Source organism: Haliotis asinina, chromosome 4 (assembly GCF_037392515.1).
Source record: "Haliotis asinina isolate JCU_RB_2024 chromosome 4, JCU_Hal_asi_v2, whole genome shotgun sequence".
Taxonomy (NCBI): domain Eukaryota; kingdom Metazoa; phylum Mollusca; class Gastropoda; order Lepetellida; family Haliotidae; genus Haliotis; species Haliotis asinina.
Genome location: NC_090283.1, coordinates 64,521,986 through 64,543,365, shown reverse-complemented (window position 1 = coordinate 64,543,365; position 21,380 = coordinate 64,521,986). Strand labels below are relative to the sequence as shown.

The window sequence follows — 21,380 nt, the reverse complement described above, 5'->3', positions numbered from 1 at the left end:
CAAATTGGCTTCGGCAGCCATAGTTAACAGAATAATAAGTCTTAGTATTGTTAATAAATGAAAACCAAAAGGGATTTGTGTTAGGCAGATATATAGGGGTGGTAACTAGAAGTATATACATCTAAATGGAATACAGTGATATATTTCAGATTCCAGGATTACTATTGCTAATAGATTTTGAAAAAGCATTTGATTCGGTAGACAGGAAATTTATGATAAACGTATTAAGATTTTTCAACTTTGGAGAGAGTATTCAAAAGTGGATCTCTGCCTTTTTTACAGATGTTGAATCAAGCGTGTTAGTTCATGGTTTTGCATGCTGGGTAATGTGAGAGTGTAGACGTGTCGACGAAGCTCCCGAGATGGGTATCAGTTTAGAACAATACCGAATGAAAATAGGGACCTTCTGTCAACGAGCGATTGTGCATGGAATATCAATCGGAAAAAAGTATGTTTCGGTGACTTTGAGACTAGTTTTGATCATGTCTTTGTTGCTTATAGAGTGTGGCGACGTGGAGCCTAACCCCGGCCCCAAGTCGAACAGACAGTCAACGTTATCGTTAGAAGAGACAGGTGCTGTAGGTATTAGCAGGGCCAAATACACTAACGATGATCTAATGACTGCTCTAATGGATTTGAAATCTGACTTAAAAACTATCAATGAGCATGTGGCAACATTAGACACGAAAGTTGACAAAATGGCGGCACAGGCAAGCGAGCAGAGGGGAGAAATTACCCAGCTCCGTTCTGAAAATAAAGATCTGTGTGAACAGATAAAGCAGTTAAATGATAGACTTGATGATTATGAGTCCCGCTCAAGGAGAAATAACTTATTATTCCACGGTTTGGAAGAAGAGAAGGGTGAGACTTGGGATCAATCTGAAAATAAAGTCAGGGCTTTTATCAGAGACACTCTCGACATAGCCGAAGCGGACGATATTCTTATCACAAGAGCCCATCGTCTACGGAATGGAAAACAAAACCCACCCATCATCGCCAACTTTGTCCTAACAAGCGACAAGAATCGTATCCTTTCTACATCTAGGAGGCAATCACTAGATCGGGAAACCCCGAGACGAGTTACGGAGGATCTTACACAGCGTGTTCGAGATGCTCGACGATCGCTTGCACCATTGTACTCAGATGCTCTCAAAGCGGGATTAAAACCAAAGATCCGTCACGACAAGTTACTCGTCGATGGAAAGGTGTTCATTCATGACAAAAAGAATAATAGAAATGTCTGTATCTCAGGAGGAAAACAACGACAACATAATTCAAATGGATCACACGCTCAACCAGAAAGCCACGCCTCTTTGTTTACACCTGACAACGGAAGCGAAGGGGAGAGCACTCCAAGTAGAACTACGCGATCAACAACTCTACGTGACAAGTGAGGGTCAGGCCATGGCTCGTGTAGTATCCTTAGCTGGAATATCGAAGGACTTTACAAACATGTGAGTTCTCTGTTTAGTGACTTTAAACGCTTCTGCTCTAGATATGACATCATTGGACTCTGTGAGACCTTTGCTAGAAATCCGAATGATTTTGAGTCATTACTGTCCGGTTTTCGTTCATACCATTACTGTAGACCTAAACAGAAGTTAATGGGCCGGTACAGTGGTGGTGTCTCTGTGTTCATTAAAGAAGAGCTTATATATTACATTAGAAGAATATTCACTCATTTTGAGGATTGTGTAGTCTTGTTGTTTGAAACATCCCAGCTTGGCCTTGACAAAGACACTGTGTTCATGTTTGTCTATATCTCACCTGAACATTCCCCCATATATGTTGATAATGACATAGACGGTATCCAACGTCTTGAAGAGTACATCCTGGCAATTCGACAAAAATATAGTCAACACCATATTCTAGTCGGAGGTGATTTTAATGCAAGAATGAGCAACTGCCAAGATTATATCCCCAGTGATGATTTGCAACATATTCATGAAAACAGTGAGGACTACCCCTCTGACTATTTTAACATCCCAAGAAATACAAAGGATAACAAAAGACACAACAAATATGGTGTTTCACTTGCAGATTTATGCTGTACACATGGTCTTCATGCACTAAATGGGAGACTATTCGATGATAAATTAGGTAACTTCACTTGTATAACCCATAATGGTGCCAGTGTGGTTGACTATTTTATTTCAAGCACTGACTTATTTCCACACTTCAGCTCTTTTAAGGTACTTGAGAGGGATGAATCTAACCATTTCCCTCTATACTGTGTTATTGTTTTTCCTAGGGTATCAGATCAACCAGCTCAATCCAATAATCAACCAAATGACCCAGAGCAAATGGAACAGGAGAGCTGGACCAAATACTACTGGTCTCAGGATACTAGTAATACATTTATGCTTCATTTCCATGAGCTATTTCTAGAACATTGTGATGCTATTTTTAGGCAGATTGAGGAAAATGTTGAACAGAGTGTGGAATCCATAACTTATCTTTATCAAATTGCAGCTGATCAGTTTAAGAGAACTTACAGAAAGCCAGGTACTGGTACTATGAATATACATCAACCACCTTGGTGGGATAATGAGTTGGAAGAGATCAAACACAGAAAATACTCAGCCCTGAGATCTCATAGGGCTGCTGGAGGTAATATTGATACATATATATATTACAAACGGCATTTTAAACTTAAATTCCATTTAAAGAAAGAATATTATTTCCAATGTCAAAGAAAAAGACTCATTGAATCAAGGAATGACCCAAAACAATTTTGGAAAGTGTTAAAATCTTGTAACATAAATATAGCAGTTGTCCCGGGAATATCTGTAGATAAATGGTTTAAGCATTTTAGTGAACTTTTAAACTGTGTTTCCACTGATGACAATACTGAGGATGTATGGAGCAAAGTGGGCACATATACCGATATAGAGGAGGAACATCTGTCGATACTAAATTGCCCTTTTTCAGAAGATGAAGTACCCCTAAGCTTGAAAAATGTTAAAAATAATAAATCACCAGGACCGGATGGACTAGTTGGGGACTTCTTCAAAGCCACAAGGAATTATATTTCACCCATATTAACAAAGCTGTTCAACAAACTGTATGACAGTTCAGTCTTTCCAGAATGTTGGGGAAAAAGCATCATGTGCCCTTTGCATAAATCAGGTGATAAAACAGATCCGAACAACTACAGAGGAATTTCACTGATCAACTCCTTATGCAAGATTTTAACCTCTATAGTAGACAATAGACTGAAATGTTGGTGTGATAATAATAATAAAATCTCAGAATCACAGGCTGGATTCAGACATAACTATTCAACAACAGATCATATTTTCACCCTTCAAGCTATGGTCAGTAAATATCTGTCAAAGAAAAATGGAAGGTTCTACTGTCTTTTTATTGACTTCTCCAAGGCCTTTGACTCTATTAACCACAAATTACTTTTTGAGTGTTTGAAAGAAAAGGGTGTAAAAGGAAAATTTCTCAGATTTATTATTAACATGTATTCTACACTCTGTGCTTGTGTAAGAACTGATTCGGGGTTATCACCATATTTTAAATGCAATATTGGTACCCGTCAAGGATGCACGTTGAGTCCACAGATCTTTTTTTTATTCATAAATAAACTTGCTCAAATGCTGGAGGAAGAAGGTGGAAGGGGTGTCTTTATATCAACTCATATTCCTGATGTATATTCTCTGCTTTTTGCTGATGATGTATCAACTGTATCAGACACTGCCCTACAACTACAAAAGAAAATTAATGTTGTTGAAAAATTCTGTACAGCTACGGGAATGAGAATCAATTTGAACAAGTCCAAAATTATTGTTTTTAGAAATGGGGGTCCTCTTCGTTCTTATGAGAAATGGTTTTTAAATGGTGAACAAATAGAAGTTGTAAATATGTACAGATATCTTGGGATTGTGTTCACTCCTAAGCTGTCATGGACTAAAGCACAATCATGTTTAGCAGCTCAAGCAAGCAAAGCTATGTTCTCCATCTATAATTACCAAAAACATTTTGGATCTATTAATCACAAGGACTATTTTAAAATATTTGACTCCATGATTACTCCTATTCTGTGTTATGGATCATAGATTTGGGGAACCACTTACTGTAGATATATTGAAGCTGTACATATTAAGTTCGGTAAGACTTTTCTCAAAATCAGCAGGTATACCAATAATAGCATGGCTCTTGGAGAGTGTGGCAGACTCCCACTGCAATACCATTATACCTCTAGATCAATAATGTACTGGTGCAGACTGCTGCAGCTACAACACCATAGACTTCCTTATCAAGCCTACCAAATACTCAGATCTCTTGATGATAACAATAAATCTACCTGGGCTTCACACATAAGACAAATACTTTTTCAATATGGTTTTGGATTTGTATGGATCTCACAGGATATTGGTTGTATAAAAACATTTATATCTATTTTTAAGCAACGATTTTATGACTGCTTCCTTCAAAATTGGCATTCTGCACTTGAGTCTTCATCAAAATGTAAATACTATTCACAATTTAAATCTTTACTTAATGTTGAACACTACTTGTCCTCAGACCTCCTACCATTTCAACGGAAAGTTCTAGCTATGTTTCGCTGTAGCAACTTTAGATTAGCAGTGGAAACCGGTCGCCATACAAATACACCATATGATCAACGTCTCTGCCTCTACTGTCACTCTGCTGGTTTGAACTATGTTGAAGATGAGTTTCATGTCCTGCTTATCTGTAGCAAATACTCAGAAATAAGAAATAAGTGTTTCACAATCCAGCAGACCCATCCTCCTACAATTGAAACCTTTGTACGTTTACTTACCTGCACCAACATTAAATGTCTTAAATCATTAACTACATTCCTCTCCACTGTATTAAAACTAAGAAGTAAATCCACTACATCAACAAACTGACCATGTACTTCAACCATTACTCTACACCTAGCATGTATATATTATATATTTTTGCATGATATTGTATTATGGGCCAGTGGCCTACATTACTGAATAAAATGTCTGTCTGTCTGTCTGCAAGTACATTTTCCTCTGTTACAAGAGGCTGTCGCCAGGGAGATCCGATATCACCATATATCTTCATTTTGTGCCTTGAAATATTGGCTATATTGTTAACTCATTAAGGCCGAGAGCCGCGTATATGCGGCAAATTAATTAGCTTCTCACAGCGAGAGCCGCGTATTGGTGGTATTAAAAAGCACCACTTATTCAGCGAGAGCCGCCTATTGGGGGTTATGAAAAGCACCTCTCATTCAGCGAGAGGCTCGCATATGCGTTTTACATTTTAAATTCGTACTGTACCTATAATTTCAATCAATTTAGCAGTAGTGATCGAAGATTAACTTTTCTTACGAGAGAGCTTACTTTCTGTGTTAATCAGAAGAACTGTTTATGTGTTTTGATAACAATTGCTTACAATGTCGGGGGATTATACAGGCAAATGAACACATGTCTGCGAGAAAAGGGATTATGAGATATTGTTACAGGAGGTAAGTGTTTGTTACTCGTCATTGGGAGTGAATACTAAGATACTATGTTTGCACATTGATTGAATTAACGGTGACAAGGTTACAAAACCTTCTAAATTAAATCATTCATTCATTCGTTGTGATAGTTCATATAATGAATCGTAGACATAAACAGCAATACTGTATTACACCCATGTTCGTATAGATTTGAAATAAATCAAGTTACTAATTTAGACCTAATTCATTTGCGACTATTGATTTTTAAAGTTGACAATAATACATAATCGAATATGAAGTGATAACTCTTGCATCTACTCATTATATACATATATAGTACACATAAACCATACAAGGGTAACTGGGGTATTTTGTTCAAGCTGTTTCATGCTGATTTGAAATGTGATTTTTCAGTGCAATTTACATAAGGATTGTGTAAGAAACGTTTGTATTTGATCCCTGTAATTATCTTATCCTGTGTAATGATCACGTGTATCAGATCCATCGTCAATAAAAGGAGGATAATATATCAGTTACGGAATTTATGCGTATAATCATTCAATCAGACAACACTAAATATATGAACACCTCTTTCAACTTCAAAATAACAGCCTCTGGTCGAATGCATGTCCAGGTAAAGTTTGGTCCCGTAACAAGTGTAAAACAAACTTATGCGCTGTTAATCAATGGACAACCTGTTTTGTGGAGTCACGCCCATTGCCAATCTTCTGAACCTCGTTTGCTTTCAAAACAAATATAAGTATGCCCATCTTCATAAATATTTGGGGAGATTCAACTACAAGTGTATACATCAAAATAAATCAGTATCGTGTTACTTTTTTTAATTCTATAATACATGTACTTGAATTATGATATTTATTCGTAACAATGTACAGATTATATTAAAATGTTCAGCAAGCCATTATGTTTGATGTACAAGTAGTGTGCGGAAAAAGTTTATGCAAATAAATACTATCTCTACTCAATGATTGAATTGGGTTATCCGGGGTAAAAATATTCGGATTGTAGCGCTTTGAGCGCTTCAAAAAATAAAATAAACTCGTCAAAGTGCTTGTTAGTCCTACGTGTACATTTCAGGCATCCTTATGATTATGTATGTTCACGATACACAAAGTTTTTCATGATAGCTAGAGTTGATAAAGCCGAAATCTAGCATATCGATTGGTCAACGATCTAACCAATAGTCAGTTTGTATTATAGCTGTCTAGTGACCGAACGTACTCTTCAGAAATTTAGCCCACTCCCCATCACCTGTCATTTCCAATGTGACAGGTATCTCATGATACGATTGGTCATAGATAACAAATCAGGGACTATATTGAACAGTTAAGATATAAAACGTCCTATTCGGGAACTTTGATGACGCCCATCCCATGCCCCTTTGTCTTATGTATGTGCAAGGAATAACATTATGCAATATGTATACATGTATGTTCGTGCGATAACGGTTATTTTCTGCGTTAAATCTAGATGAACCAAAGCGACAAACTGAATCTGTTATATGTAAGTCACAGACTAGCTTATTAGTACTTTCCTTAAAATATTCATTACACACTAGCAATGTGTCAGCGAAAACGCTTCTTTCATAGATTATTATGCATGTGCGTAAATTCGTCTTTACTGCCATTGACATAGATGTTTTGAACAATTTAATCTCTCACAATGATATGAGAGGGACATCATTTAGTTTAAGTATGTCTTACATACAATGAAACGGACTGGCAAACGTCGAGACATCAAATGTAGATGTTCAAGCTGTGATGTGTTTTTGTGCTTTGACTGTTTTGAGGCCTACCATAAAGACTTGTTCCAAGGACGATAACGCTTTATGCACTAGCTGTGTTGTACAAATGGTACCGTTTACCATTCTCGTCAGTTGTTGGACACAATGAGTGAAGCCCGTGCGATACTGCTGGAATATAGCTAAAATCGCCGTAAAACTAAGTTCACTCATTCTTTTCAATTGTTGCATTTCAGTCGTTATTCTTTTACATTTCCAAAATACTAAGACATGTGTGTTCACCATCTGAGAACAAATACACTCATCATAGTGTCAATCTACTCCCATATGTCTTATGTGTTTCTTTCATACATCATTACAGTAACTGATGTTATGCTTACAATACACAAAGTGTTGCATGATAGTTGATACAGCCGAAACACAACATAGCCATTGGTCAACGATAAAACCAATAATCAATCTCTACCCTATCACTTTGAGTGTCCAAACGTGCTCTTCAGAAATTTAGGCCACGCCCCATCACCTTGCCCTTCCTATGTGACAAATCCTTGCCCTTCCTATGTGGAAATTCCTGCTTCCTACAAGAATCTGCACCGAAACGTCGCAATCACGCAATAAAGAAGTTGTTATCCATACAATTTGTCATATTTGTACACCTCAACTTCTAAAATGCCACTCAAACAAGTTATCCGCCGCCTACATGGAGACGTGGCAGTTCACACCATCAACTCTCTGTCCCGTTTTGAGAAGAAGCACATCCTCTCAAGTAACCACCTCACTTTCCTGATGAAATGTCGTGACCAGCAAATCATTCCTAAAGGCCTACAGCTCCGCTCTCCTATCCAGTCTGTAGCAGCTAAAACCATCCTTCACCAGGCGTCTACAAAACTCCTCACTGAGCGCATCCGGCACCATCGTAAAGTCAAGGCCACATCAATGTCCGCCATCAATGACATCCACACCTCTCTCAGCTCCACCCTCGACCCTGAACTCTTCTCATCCTTACGGACTGCCCAAACCATCGCCAGCAACAAACTAGATACCTCAACTAAGGCAGGACACATGAAGGAGCTACAACTCACCACCTCAGGAACCAAACGGAAGAAGACCACAAGCCCAGATATCCACAACACAGTCGTCAACCTCAGCAAGAAGCAACTCACCAAACAACAGGTCAGTGCCCTTGCCAAAGGTCTCAATCCTTTAATTTGTCCTATTAATATAATGAGTAACTGAGATATAATGCGTTACATTCGGGATATTTTATCCATCACATGACGGGAAGCTTTGTTTAGCATCGAGTAATGATAAATGTATCATGCAGTATGTATGTGTATGAATGGTGATGTATGTTTGCAGTGTTAAGTTAAGATGAACAAAGTGACAAACTATAAATCTCTATATGTTCCATGTTACTTACACACCTATTGATACTTTCCTTGAAATAGTCAGTAAGCACGAGCAATGTATTGGCAAAAAATGCAGACGATTATAATGCGAGTCCCCCCTCTTTTTAAACTCTATTATAAATAATATATTATAATTCAGTCAATACGATGAGAGAGACAGGATTAATTTGTATGTTTGTTCATCTCGTACGTACAAAGACCGCGTAGGTGTTGATAAGAATACAGCACACACTGGCAAAGGGGTATGGGAGACACAGGTAATAAATTACATGAAATGCTGTAATATATGTATTCACATCGGCCTCTTTTCCATTTACATCTTTACAACACAATTAAATAATCAGTACTTGTTTGTGAGACTAGACAGTTTCCTGTCATATCCGAGACCTGCCAGGGACATCAGGCATGATTAGCACTAATTAGCCTCGTCGCAGAAGAAATGGTAAACATACTATGAAGAGAAATTTAATAGTATTGAAACAATGATCAATTAGACATTTAACACTTATGGGTAGAAATACTATTCTGAAATGTTTATTATTGCCTAAGATGAACCATCTGCTTGCATCTCTACCTAACCATTCTGATGAACAGATATAACGTTCTCAGAAGAAATGCTTTCATTTCATTTGGCAGGGTAAGACAGATAGAGTGAAAAGAAGTGTTATGACGCAACCACCTAAATATGGAGGAATTAAAGTACCTGACGTTAGACAAAACCTACACATGGATAAAAAGGTAGCAAGTCATATTGGTTTAAACGTTCTGGAACTTTCATCCCAGGAATACATACTTTATGGTTAGCCGATTACTTATATATAAATACTACTTTAGTGCCGTACATTATTAATATTTTTGGGAGGGTTGTTATATTGACATGGGGCGTGTATCTATCTAAATGTTATGATAAGATTACAAATATTTCCGACATAAAGACTCAATCACTATGGTACAACTCTAATATTTCTATTGGTGGCAAATAGTAGAATATAGACACTGGACAAGAAAGGGTATATGTCTTGTTAAAGATATGTTTGATGAAAACGGTGAAATTTATTCATATAATAAATTTGTAGAAATATACAATTTAGAAACTAACTTTATCCAATATGAAGGAATTAAGTCAACAGTAATGAGATATATGAACAATTTTTTGATTAATGAACTCCAAGAAAGGATATAGGATCCAACCCTCCCATTTAACGTATACACCATAATCAATACACAAAACGGTTGTAAAATGTTCTATTAGATTTTATATGCTCCAGAATTCAGTACAGATGCACAAGAGAAGTGCCAAAAGTGTTTGAACAGATTAGCTTATAGACCAGAAAAAGAAAATATTAATTTGATGTCTTATAGATGTACTGAGAGTGTGAATATGAGATGGTTCCAGTTTAAAATAGTAAAAAATATTTTAGCAACAAATGGCTCCCTGTACAAGATAGGAATATCTGAATCACACTTATGTAATTTCTGTGGACAAGAATCAGAAACTATGGTACACCTGTTGTTTGAATGTCCTTGTGTAAAGAAGATATGGAATGAAATTGAAAAGTGGCTCAAAACTGCTTCAGAGGGTGAAATTAATTTTTCCACTAGATAATATTATGTTTGGATTTAAAGGCAAACGCAATAACCCATTGAATGCTGTACTTCTGGTGACTAAAGAAGCTATCTACAGAAAAAGCAGAAAAAGGCAAACTCTGAATATAAGATATATTAAAGGAGAAATCATCAAATATTATGAGGCAATAAAAGCGATAGCTTTTTCTAATCGTAATTATGCCAAATTCTTTAGCTTCTTGTCCTCCTTCCATACATTTTTTGCTAAGGATTAACTTTATCAATAGACAGTAGAACACGTATCACTTCAGATATATGCCTAGTCGACCATTTTACATATTTGTGAACATCATGATATTTGATAACGTGACTTAAGAAACACCGTATTTATATACAGTGAGCTGTCTGTATTGTGCTATTGAGGTAAAGTCTGTAAATGTGTAACACCCCATAAATATGCTTGGATAACCAGTTTGTATTCTTGTGAGTAGCATGATTCTTGACAATGTGATTGAGGAACACTGTAATTGTGTACTACGAAGCAACCTGTACTGTTGCTGTGTTGCACAAATGAGTAAAGTTTGCAAACATATACGCTCCATATACATGGTTAGTTGACCATTTTTGTATACTTGTCAGCAGCATGATATGTGATCAAAGAAACACAGTACTTGAGTACCTCTAAGTTACCTATACTGAACTGTATTACTGAGGTAAAGTCTGTACACATGTAACACTCTATACACATGATAAGTTTGACTTTTGTGTTTACTTGTGAACAGATTAATATGTGACAGTGTGATTAAAGAAACATTGTACTTGTGGTCTTCAAAGTTACCCATGCTGAACTGTACTATTGAGGTAAGTCTGTAAACATGTAACATTCTATAAATATGTTTAGTTTGATCATTTAGCATGTTTTAGAACACCATGATACTGACAAAGTGACTAAAGAAACTTTGTACTTGTGTATTACTGAACTGCCTGCACTATAATAATGAAATAAAGTCTGTAAACATGAAATAATTAATATACACGCTTAGTTTGACCATTTTACATACTTATGAACAGCATGGTTCTTGACAATAAGATGTAGGATACTTGTGTATTATGAAGCTATTTGTATTGACACTGCACTAGTGACTTAAACTCTGTATACATAATTATGGGAATAAAAACATGAGAAAAAAACCGCATTTTGACTGATCTACGCTAATGGGGTATGATGGCATGTTACGGTCCTCTCACGGCACACATCGGTACATGGAAATCAACTTTTGAACTTAGGGACACTTTCCTCGACTGAATTAACACTGGTGAGAATGCTTTATTTCTGATGTACTTTTGAGGTACATTCATTTAGCAGACGGCCAAACAAGAATAAAGGTAAAATAAACGCTCACTACTGCCAAGTAAACATGGCAATGTTCGTAGAAATAACTGTAATGTTTGCAATTACCAAAACGCATATCACATTTCATTCATTTGGTTTGTAGCCAAAGCTGTAGTGGATACAATTGGATACAGTTAATTGTTAGCATCATAGACGTTTAAAATGACATCTCATAGTTTGGTCGTACATGAATGTAAAACCTATAAAAAAAGGAAAGGATTATTATAAAAAAGCCAGAACCAATATGAAGCTATTATCATAAAACAAACATAAAAAGCAACAAAAAAACAAAAAAAGAAAAATAATAAAAATATTAATATACGTAACAGAACTTGAAATGAAAATGCATATTTATTAAAGACCATTTGTTTTGAAAGTTATAATACATCCAATATAAACTTGTTAAGTACAAAAAGTATCATTTTGGAACACATCACACTATACCGTGCACAAAGGCGAACACCGTCTATAAAAGCTTGTGGCAGCTGCGTTACCGTAGCTATACAGAGTAACAGCTACCTATATAATTGAGTAGAATGAATGCCTTGTGCCTTAATGGTGCAGAGAAACCAGAAAGGAAGAGAGTGCAATATGCTTTCAGTAAAGATCATGCTTTTTTGTAAAGGTCGAAATCAATGAACTATTTTGCGAAAAAATCGGTCGTCTATGGGTACCAGGGAAAGTCAAAATGTTGTGAGTCTAACTATATTCTCGATGTCCAATGTTTGTAAATTTACTCATCTATTGTGAAGGGATCATTAGCAAAGCCATATCCAAAATGTCACATATGTCTGTAATGTGGTTCACGAAACATGAGGTACAATTGATATTTGTAAAATAATGTCATTTGGTACCTCTTGGATAATGGTATGCCCTCCTCCTAATATCATTTAAAATATGTTCCCAATAGTGTTGAATGTTTTCCCGTCATAATCAACAGTCAAAAATTTGAATTGCTTGATTCTGGTTTAGACAATGGCTGTGTTTAAGGACACCCCCACCTTCATCTTTCACAAACATTGTGTTTGTGATATTCAAGCTGACACTGTTTGCAATATATAGGGAGCTGACACTTGTGTGACCACTCAGATTTAGCTTAAACCTTTGGCATCATGTATGGATAGTGAAAACATCAGAATCATGTATGTCGTTATGATAAAGTCATTTGGAGGGGAGTGGTTGGGGGGTCACTTTAACAAGCGATAGTGCTTTCAAATTGCTTTTCTATGCACTATAATATATAAATTTGAGTTCATCGGTCTTCTGCCTACCTCAAACACACAAAATGTTTCTTGTTTTTTGCATATTTTTTTTCTTGAAGTTTGTGATGCATTTATAGCAGTTTTTACTTTTGGGTGGAGGTACCATAGACACAAGTTCAAACAAAATGAGGATCGTGAGGCCCGTACATAGCAACCCAATGTGCTTGATGCTGACATACATGAAAACTAAAAACAGCTGCAGTTTGTATCCATGTCGTGGTGAGGCTCGCTACTTTTAACATTCCCTCGTATTCTCTGTGAGAATTGGTGAGTAGCAACATTGCTTATTCGGACATGGAGCAAATATTTCTTGTAAGGAAAAAGGTAAAATGGTGATGGAAACTGATCCCTTGGAACTTTGCTTGCATTACGTCATCGCTTCTATTGTTACCGTCTTTGCCAAACTTGCACTTTTAGTCCACCCATGGTACGACATAAATAAGGAGTAGGCGTCTTGGAAAATGATAGCCATAAACTTTGTTTGGTATTATTCAGTCTCAGACATGTCAAAACCAACATACGATCTTGTCGGTTTAGAGAGAACACATGAAATTATAGCTGAACGGTCTGTGTCGCGTGAAGGTCCGGGCTAGATTAGGCCATCAGAAACCCATTTTTTGCCATAAAAGGCAACTATGATTGTCGTAAGAGGCAAGTAATGGGATCGGGTGGTCAGGCACGCGGACTTGGTTGACACATGTCATCGGTTCCCAGTTGTGCAGATCGATGCTCATGCTGTTGATCACTGGATTTTCTGGTCCAGGCTCGATTGTTTACAGACCGCCGCCATATAGCTAGAATATTGCTGAATGTGGCGTAAAACTGAACTCACTCACTCACTGAATTGTCCGTCCCTTCTTACCGAGCTATGACTGACAGGATTTAAGCAAAATATGGCCATTATGCGGACAAACCTGATCTCGTACTTTTTGATAAAGCCAATGAAATTATTTATATCACAGAATTTTCTGTCCCTTTTGACAGCAATGTGATTGGAAAAATTCAGGAAAAGCATGATAAATATGCGGACCTCGCCTTTGAAATGTCTCGCTTGCATCTCAAGTACCCATTGTTCTCGGTTCCCTTGGTTTGGTACCTCCTGATCTTTTGGCGCAGATCAGGAGAGTGCCCGGGTTCTCCACCGGAAGTACAGCCCTTCTGACAATCTGGGTAATGCAGAAGGCTGCAGTGTTGGAGAGTCTTCATATTCTCCAGAAAGTTCCTGGTGGGTTCGACTAGGCAGTGTTTTCTGGGAGAAGTCCCATTCACTGTCTGGGCTGCGTGTAGAAGGAGTGAGGGCCCTGAGCTGATGATGAGCCTTACGAGCCTGACTGTGCCAGAATCACCCAAACCCTCTCTACTGCATATCAATCTTAATCTGTAAAATAATAATAATAATTATGAACTCATAGGTTCTTTTGGGAAGTCACACGGCTGAGTCTAGAAGGGGCAAGGCACATAGATGCATATTCGCATATATGCATATATGCGCTTACGCATTATTACCGCCGATAGTCCGATATTTTCAGCAATAGGTGCAAGCTCTTAGGAGCAAGCTGCCAAAAATGAAACGGTCACCCATATAGGACGGTAAGCGCTCAGAGTTGCTTAGCTTCAACTGAATTGTGACCCTGAGCCCAATGCACAGAACCACACACAACCATTTAATGTGGCTTGACGTTTTTTTCTAAGGATATATCTTTTCACCTGTGAAAGTCCCACCGTTCAGTTTTTCTTATCTGAAACCTGATAGTATGACCCAAACTCTACATTAGGCGATTCTCAAGGAGCTTTCGTACATCTGAAAAACTTTGCTAACTTGGATAATTTGTAACATTCAAAGGTAAGATGTTTCATACGTTAATTAACCACCACAGAAAATGACTACAAGGCACAGACTCTACATTTGATCATGAGCAGTGGTTTGACGGAATCATGTACGTTTTTCTCAAAATGATGTCTTGCTTCACTTGTGACGTCCGGTTACTTCTAGTGGGAAGATAAGTCCAGCTTGGGTCCATATAGATAGGAGAAGCACTTTAAGTTCCCATGGTCCCTAATGGTGATCTATCTTCAGTTGTTAACGAACAAGAGTCCAATTCTACATCGTTTTGTCCAAAACAGTTCTGAAAATATATGCTAGCCAGTTTGAACTCTTTTCGTGAAAATATGGTTCGTCACTGACTAATTATTCAACTACTTGTCTGTATTGTGTATGTTCAACATGTCCCATCACTCTGTGACTGAAATATTGTAGAGGTGATGTTAAATGTTACCACACTCACTCAGTAACTCACTCTTTCATTAACAGTTATTAAATTTCCGTTTTTTAAAGAGATGGATGCCTGAAGATACGCGTACGAGTTGACTGTATTTAACAAACCCATAAATACGTGATGGTGACCAGCGTGGAGAACACGTTGCATGTTTCTTGCTTATTGCTTAACGTTGACGTCTTGAATATTAGAGTTGAATAATGACGGTCTGTAAATACCAGACCAGTCAAACCAGTGATCAAATCATGTGCATCGATCCATGCCATTGTGATAAGATGACATAAGTCAACCAAGTCAGCGAGTCTGACCACCCGATCCCCTTACTCTCCTTTTACGACAATTATGGGTTGTTGAAGACCAAATCTAACCCAGATGGTCACGGTTAGCAGTGTTAGTAGTGATGGTAAATGTTCCGTTTGGTAGGTGAAGTGATTAAGTAAGTAAGGAGGTTAATGGGTGGGTTTTGATTGATGGGATGAGCTGAGTGAGTCAATGAACCAATGAGTGGGTTGGTTTGTGGTACCTAGTATGGTGACCTACCATACTTGAAGGTGGTTTAAGGTTGGTGTTTTGTATTGTATTATCCATAAACTTTTTTCAAGTTTACATTTACATACTAATTTTAACTTTCAATCTGTGATAATCGAGGTATTTCATTGTGCCTCGTCGACATTATTTTTCATAATTTACTTGCGTGTATTATGAATTTAAAGTCACGGTGTGGCCGAAGTTGCCGACATGAATATAAATCATAACTCACTCATGTCGTGTCAACCAATGCGAAGCCAAATCGTCACGCAAAATGAGGCTCTGGTCAAATGTAACGGAATGTCATTGTGTCAGACAACAATGTATGTATGTATGTATGTATGTATGTATGTATGTATGTATGTATGTATGTATGTATGTATGTATGTATGTATGTATGTATGTATGTATGTATGTATGTATGTATGTATGTATGTATGTATGTATGTATGTATGCATGCATGCATGCATGCATGCATGCATGTATGTATGTATGAGCCTTAGGAAGGTAGGGTGGGGGGAACCGAAGTTCTTTCGTGGCAGGCGTTTGACTATATTTGACGCTGACGCCAACCTTCTATGTACATATGCGTGTGTGCGTGCGTGAGTGCGTGTGTGTGAGCGAGAGAGAGAGAGAGAGAGAGAGAGAGAGAGAGAGAGCGTCGTGTGTTCAGACCATTAAGCACGGAAAAAGTTGCATTTACCCTAGATCATAAATGCCCCCATTACGTGTTGATATATAACTATCAATTTCTTACGGTGCTCCTATATTTTTGTTTGTAGTACATTTTAAGTCACGATGTGGCAGAAATACTGCCGCTGTGAATGTTACATTTACTCACTCAACCTGGTGTCCCCTGCCGTGATATTCTGGGTAATAGCTAAAAGCGACAAAAAACCAACTTACTCACCCCGTACATTTTCCTGTTACGTACGTGTGTGTACTTTCTATATTATCCTAATACATGCATGGACTATCATCCTGCGCCCAATCGAGGGATGAATAACAGGCTGAGTATAATTCTGATGACGTTTTGTTATTTATATCCATTGACTGTATTGCCAGCTTCCAGCTGTAATACTGTAACAACTGCATGGCAGCACTGCTATAAATGAATTATGTGCAAAGATGAAAACGTTTATTGAAACATCATCCGTGATCAAACAGTAATGCATAGATAAACACTGTCACAGCTTGCTCTGTCAGCGGAAGGATAGTTCTAAATAGCTGACAAAGCTTTGAATCGACATGCTTCACGGAAGTTAAGCAATCTACTGAATGTATTACTATTCTGTTCAAAACACACGCATGAACAATTTTACAGGCATGATGTACATTTAAATGAAGCTACAACAAAACAGCCGATATATATGCAGTCAAGGTTAGTATCAATATGGTGTGTTACGTGATCGAAAATAGAATTCTAAAGTAAGTACAAAACGAACTGAGTCAGAACTCTGTGTTGTGAGAAAATCTTCACAAGGCTTCTGTTCATATTCATTTTGTTGAATAACACAACAAAAACACGAATATGCTCATTCATAAATATTGATATTGATTTGATGTCAGAATATATTATGACTATATCATGATAATGTGAGTATTTATCACAATCAGTAAAATCAGGCGTTTGCAGTGTGTCCAAGATGATTTCCGGGAACTCAGAAGAAGATTCTCAGCAGGTTTACCTCCCTTTGTACCACATTTTTGCTACCTCATGTGAGCCATTCGGTTCTCCTGAAATCTGCATACAACTGTGCACTTAAAATAAGATTGCTTACATCGATGCAGTTGTAATCTGAAAACCAGTCATGGGACCTGAAACCGCCAGATCAACGCCGGAAACAGTTGGCTTCCGGCAACAATTACAGGATCCCAAGAACCGCCGGAAGTTCATCCACACCTTGATATTTTACTTTTCGTTCATAGCACTGGTGAGTCTGGTTCATGTCCATGTCTTGAATGTACTTGACACACAGAGTAAACTTCAAACATATAGAGACAAACCGTTCCACATATTTTACTGAATATTCAAAAAGATGTATGAGAACATACGGCCTTGCACTGATAACCTGAATATCAGGGCATTGCCCTGCATTACCTAGACGTACCGATGCATAAATGCAAATCAGGAAATTCATTCTTTTGTTCACAGGGGATTTGTCGTGCCCAGCATGGCCCAGCATTCTTGGATCTGGCTCAGATCACTGGGAGCAATGTAGAAGAGGCATCGGTCTTCTACACGTCCCTTGCGGTAGGGGGACTCATAGGATCGGTCTTCATGGGTGTCCTCATTGATAAACTGGCCAAACACAGACAAACACTTCTGGCTAGTTCTTGCCTCCTGACCGCTGCTAGTGCCTGTGTTATACCGTGGAGCAGAAACTACGCCTTGACCATATGTATATTTGGTGTTAATGGATTACTAACAACAGCCTTTGATTCAGGTATGCATTACACTTATTGCGTTTCGAATAAGTAACTGGAAAATAGTAGTTTTACTTGCTGGATGAAAGGGTTTAAATGAAAGATTATTGCCAATAACACGATAATATTATTTAGAGTCTTATGGCTAAATTAAGTTACTGACAAATTATCTACAGAGTATCAGGCTACGCAGTGTCGCTGGTGGACGGGTGGTTTTCACAATAAATTATTCGGCAAATACCAGCTCTGACCACCGTCTAAATTAAACTGTGTAAGTCTGGGAGATATTTTGTTCCACATGCACTCGAATATATGTTCAGCAGCGTTAGCAGTCCTTGCTGGTTGCTTCCGATCATGTCACAGGCGTTGTTCCTCTCTCATCCCAGCCGTGTTCATGTGGAAGTGGTCTGCAGAAATAATCCTGTGTCAGTATGTGTGCGAGGAGAGTCCACCTCTCCTGCCCAGTTGTACAAGCCACTCAAAATAGCACTAACAACGAGGATTTGTATTTACCAGTGAGATACCACCCGCACCATTACACTCCCACCCCGCAACTGACGATATGGATTAACAATTATAGTAAAAACATTTGCATGTACGTATGAAAAGCACCGTCGACTGTACAGTTCCGACTGTATTGTGAGCATGTGTTTGTTTGTTTGTTTAAAGTGACACGGAGCAATATATCAGTGGTATGACGACGGAGTGTATATAACCGATGTAATACACATACTAAAGTGTTTGACACAATGAGAGAAGATGACAAAGAATGTGGTTCCCAATGAAAACCAACCAACGATGACACTAGATATTCTTCTCAACTGGTTACTCTCATCATAAAAACCGTGAAGGTCCGGGGTAGAATAGGCCTTCAGCAACCCATGCTTGCCGTAAAAGGCAACTATGCAACGGGATCGGGTGGTCAGGCTCGCTGACTTTAGACCGCTGCCCTTTAGCTGGAATATAGCTAAGTGTGGCGTAAAACTATACTCACTCACTCACTCTCTCATCAAAAACACATGCAAGGGGTCCTGAGCTGTTCACCTGAAAATAATGGAATTAACAATAATGGTCAAAGCAGTTGACTGAGTTAAATTTGACACCGAAATATTCGTAGATGTTTACTGTAACACGCAAGTGTCGTTATCACGTTCTGCTAGATCCATGTGCAGCCTTGAGCGGTCAATAGATCTGACAAGATGAAACTTGAACTCACCTGTAATTTATATCGTTTCTGCATATAAATTAATATTATCATTAGCTATCTCGTTCGTCGACATTTTACACTGTGGGTTGTTTATATATTTGAATTAAAGTTTTATATTTCTAATTTGTATTGAATTTTTAAAATTTTTGTTCAGGTGGAAATGTTGACATGCTGAGCACATGGGGCGTGGAAGGGAAGCTGTTTATACAGATTCTACACTTCTTCTATGCCATCGGCACCATCCTTGCACCCCTCATCATGGAACCCTTCTTGGCTGAAAGGAAGCTACTCAACGGAACACTCTGTGACGTCTTTCATGACATGTCAACGTCTTTCAACTACAGCGATGGCCCCATAGCCGGCAACTACTCCGGCGAAAACCTCCTTCTTCCTAAAAGTTGTGTCCCTTCCGAAAGTCACATCCAGTATGGATACATGATAGCAGCTTCATTCGGTTTTCTGGCTGGAATCATGATAACTGTAGAATGTTTATTCAGTCCTCCAGACACGAAAGGTAAAACAAAAAATGAGCACAATTGTAGTCATCGGGTCCTTCCCAAATGGCTGAAAGGTCTTATTCTTGTTAATGTTGGACTATTCTATTTCTTCAGCTGTTCCTCAATCAGTCTCATCGTCGGTTACATGATGGCGTACTTTGTAAAGGATCTTGGATGGAGCAAGGAAAAGACTGCCAATTTGGCGTCAGTCTCTTGGGCTGGTTTTGCCATCTCACGCTTGCTCTGTGTGCTACTAGATCGCATCCTAACACCTCGTCAGCTTTTGTGTATTTCTAATGGTCTAAGTGTGTTGTCTTTAGGCGGTCTCTGGCTCAGCATAATCCATGAGGCTGAGGCGGGAATATGGATCTGCATAGTCCTTGCATCAGTAGGAATGTCATCCATTTTCCCAACTGGACTTTTATATCTTGAAAATGATGTGATGAAGGTGTCGGGAATGGTGACATCAGTCGTCTGGGTGGCAGGAAACTTTCAAGGAATTGTGAACCCACTCTTGATAGGTTACCTTTTCCAGAGTGTCTCCTACAAGTGGTACATCTACCTCAGTTTCATTGAGGCTATATTGGCTTTTGTGTTTTTCCTGTCCACCATTTTGATTGTGAAAACGCTTTTGGAGACGTGTGGCTCGATTGAGCTGCAAGTTTCAGAGGAGATAACGGAGGAGGCATTTATTAAGCGGAGTGAGGGAACAAAAAATAGCAAACCTGTCTGAATGTCTGGACTTACATTATACAGATCTCTATACGTTATTATGCTAGGAAGTACATGCAGTGCCCATGACATATATAACCAAAGGAATAAAATCACTTTAAAACCTGGTATGTTGTACATATTTGAAAGGGTGAAGGTATTTATGCTGCACTTGTTTTCAAAGAAAGTTGTTAATAACATATGTTAGTTCATCAACTGCCAACTTTAACAAGAAACAATATAACAGACATAATACTGTCTTGTGCTACACCTTGGTCATGATTATAATGATCAAAGTCAAACCAAAACAACACAAAGCAAAACAGCAACAACAACAGAAAACAACAACAAAAACAAAACCGTTTACCCGCATAGATTTGAAACGGGCTCTAAGTGAAAAACCTGGTTACCTAAAATACCCCATTTTGTCGAATAGTCTAACCGTCAACAAATCAACAAATGATCTACTGAGATTTTTGTGAAAACCACACTGAATATTTGTGATAATTCCCTTCTTATTAAAAAAAAGCCAATGACCCGTGAAGGCCCAGGGTAGAATAATCAGGATCGGGTGATCAGTCTCGCTGACTTGGCTGACACGTGCACATGTCGTCGGTTTTTATGGATAACAACTTCTTTCATTGCAACTTTAGCAACCCATGCTTGCCATAAAAGGCGACTCAGCTTGTCGTAAGAGGCGACTAACGGGATCGGGTGGTCAGGCTCGCTGACTTGGTAGACACATGTCATCGGTTCCCAATTGCGCAGATCGATGCTCATGTTGTTGATCACTAGATTGTCTGGTCCAGACTCGATTATTTACGGACCGCTGCCATATAGCTGGAATATTGCTGAGTGCGGCGTAAATCTAAACTCACTCACTCACTCTTTC

At 38.3% G+C, this 21,380-nt stretch overlaps 1 protein-coding gene across 1 annotated transcript; it reads left to right on the top strand.

The window, feature by feature from the left end:
- The first annotated feature begins 17,437 nt into the window (after positions 1–17,437).
- On the top strand, positions 17,438–20,616 carry LOC137282651 (sodium-dependent glucose transporter 1A-like). The gene is made up of 3 exons (XM_067814438.1): positions 17,438–17,580; positions 17,802–18,093; positions 19,435–20,616. Exons 1-3 carry the CDS (start codon positions 17,458–17,460, stop codon positions 20,508–20,510), a joined length of 1,491 nt encoding a protein of 496 aa, XP_067670539.1. The 5' UTR covers positions 17,438–17,457; the 3' UTR covers positions 20,511–20,616.
- The last annotated feature ends 764 nt before the right edge of the window (positions 20,617–21,380 follow it).

Bases quoted from the DNA above. Each gene is read 5' to 3' on its own strand.
- LOC137282651 (XM_067814438.1), top strand. From the start codon at position 17,458: ATGGGACCTGAAACCGCCAGATCAACGCCGGAAACAGTTGGCTTCCGG. The intron at 17,581-17,801 runs GTGAGTCTGGTT...TTTTGTTCACAG, and splicing joins ACTTTTCGTTCATAGCACTG to GGGATTTGTCGTGCCCAGCA. The intron at 18,094-19,434 runs GTATGCATTACA...ATTTTTGTTCAG, and splicing joins AACAACAGCCTTTGATTCAG to GTGGAAATGTTGACATGCTG.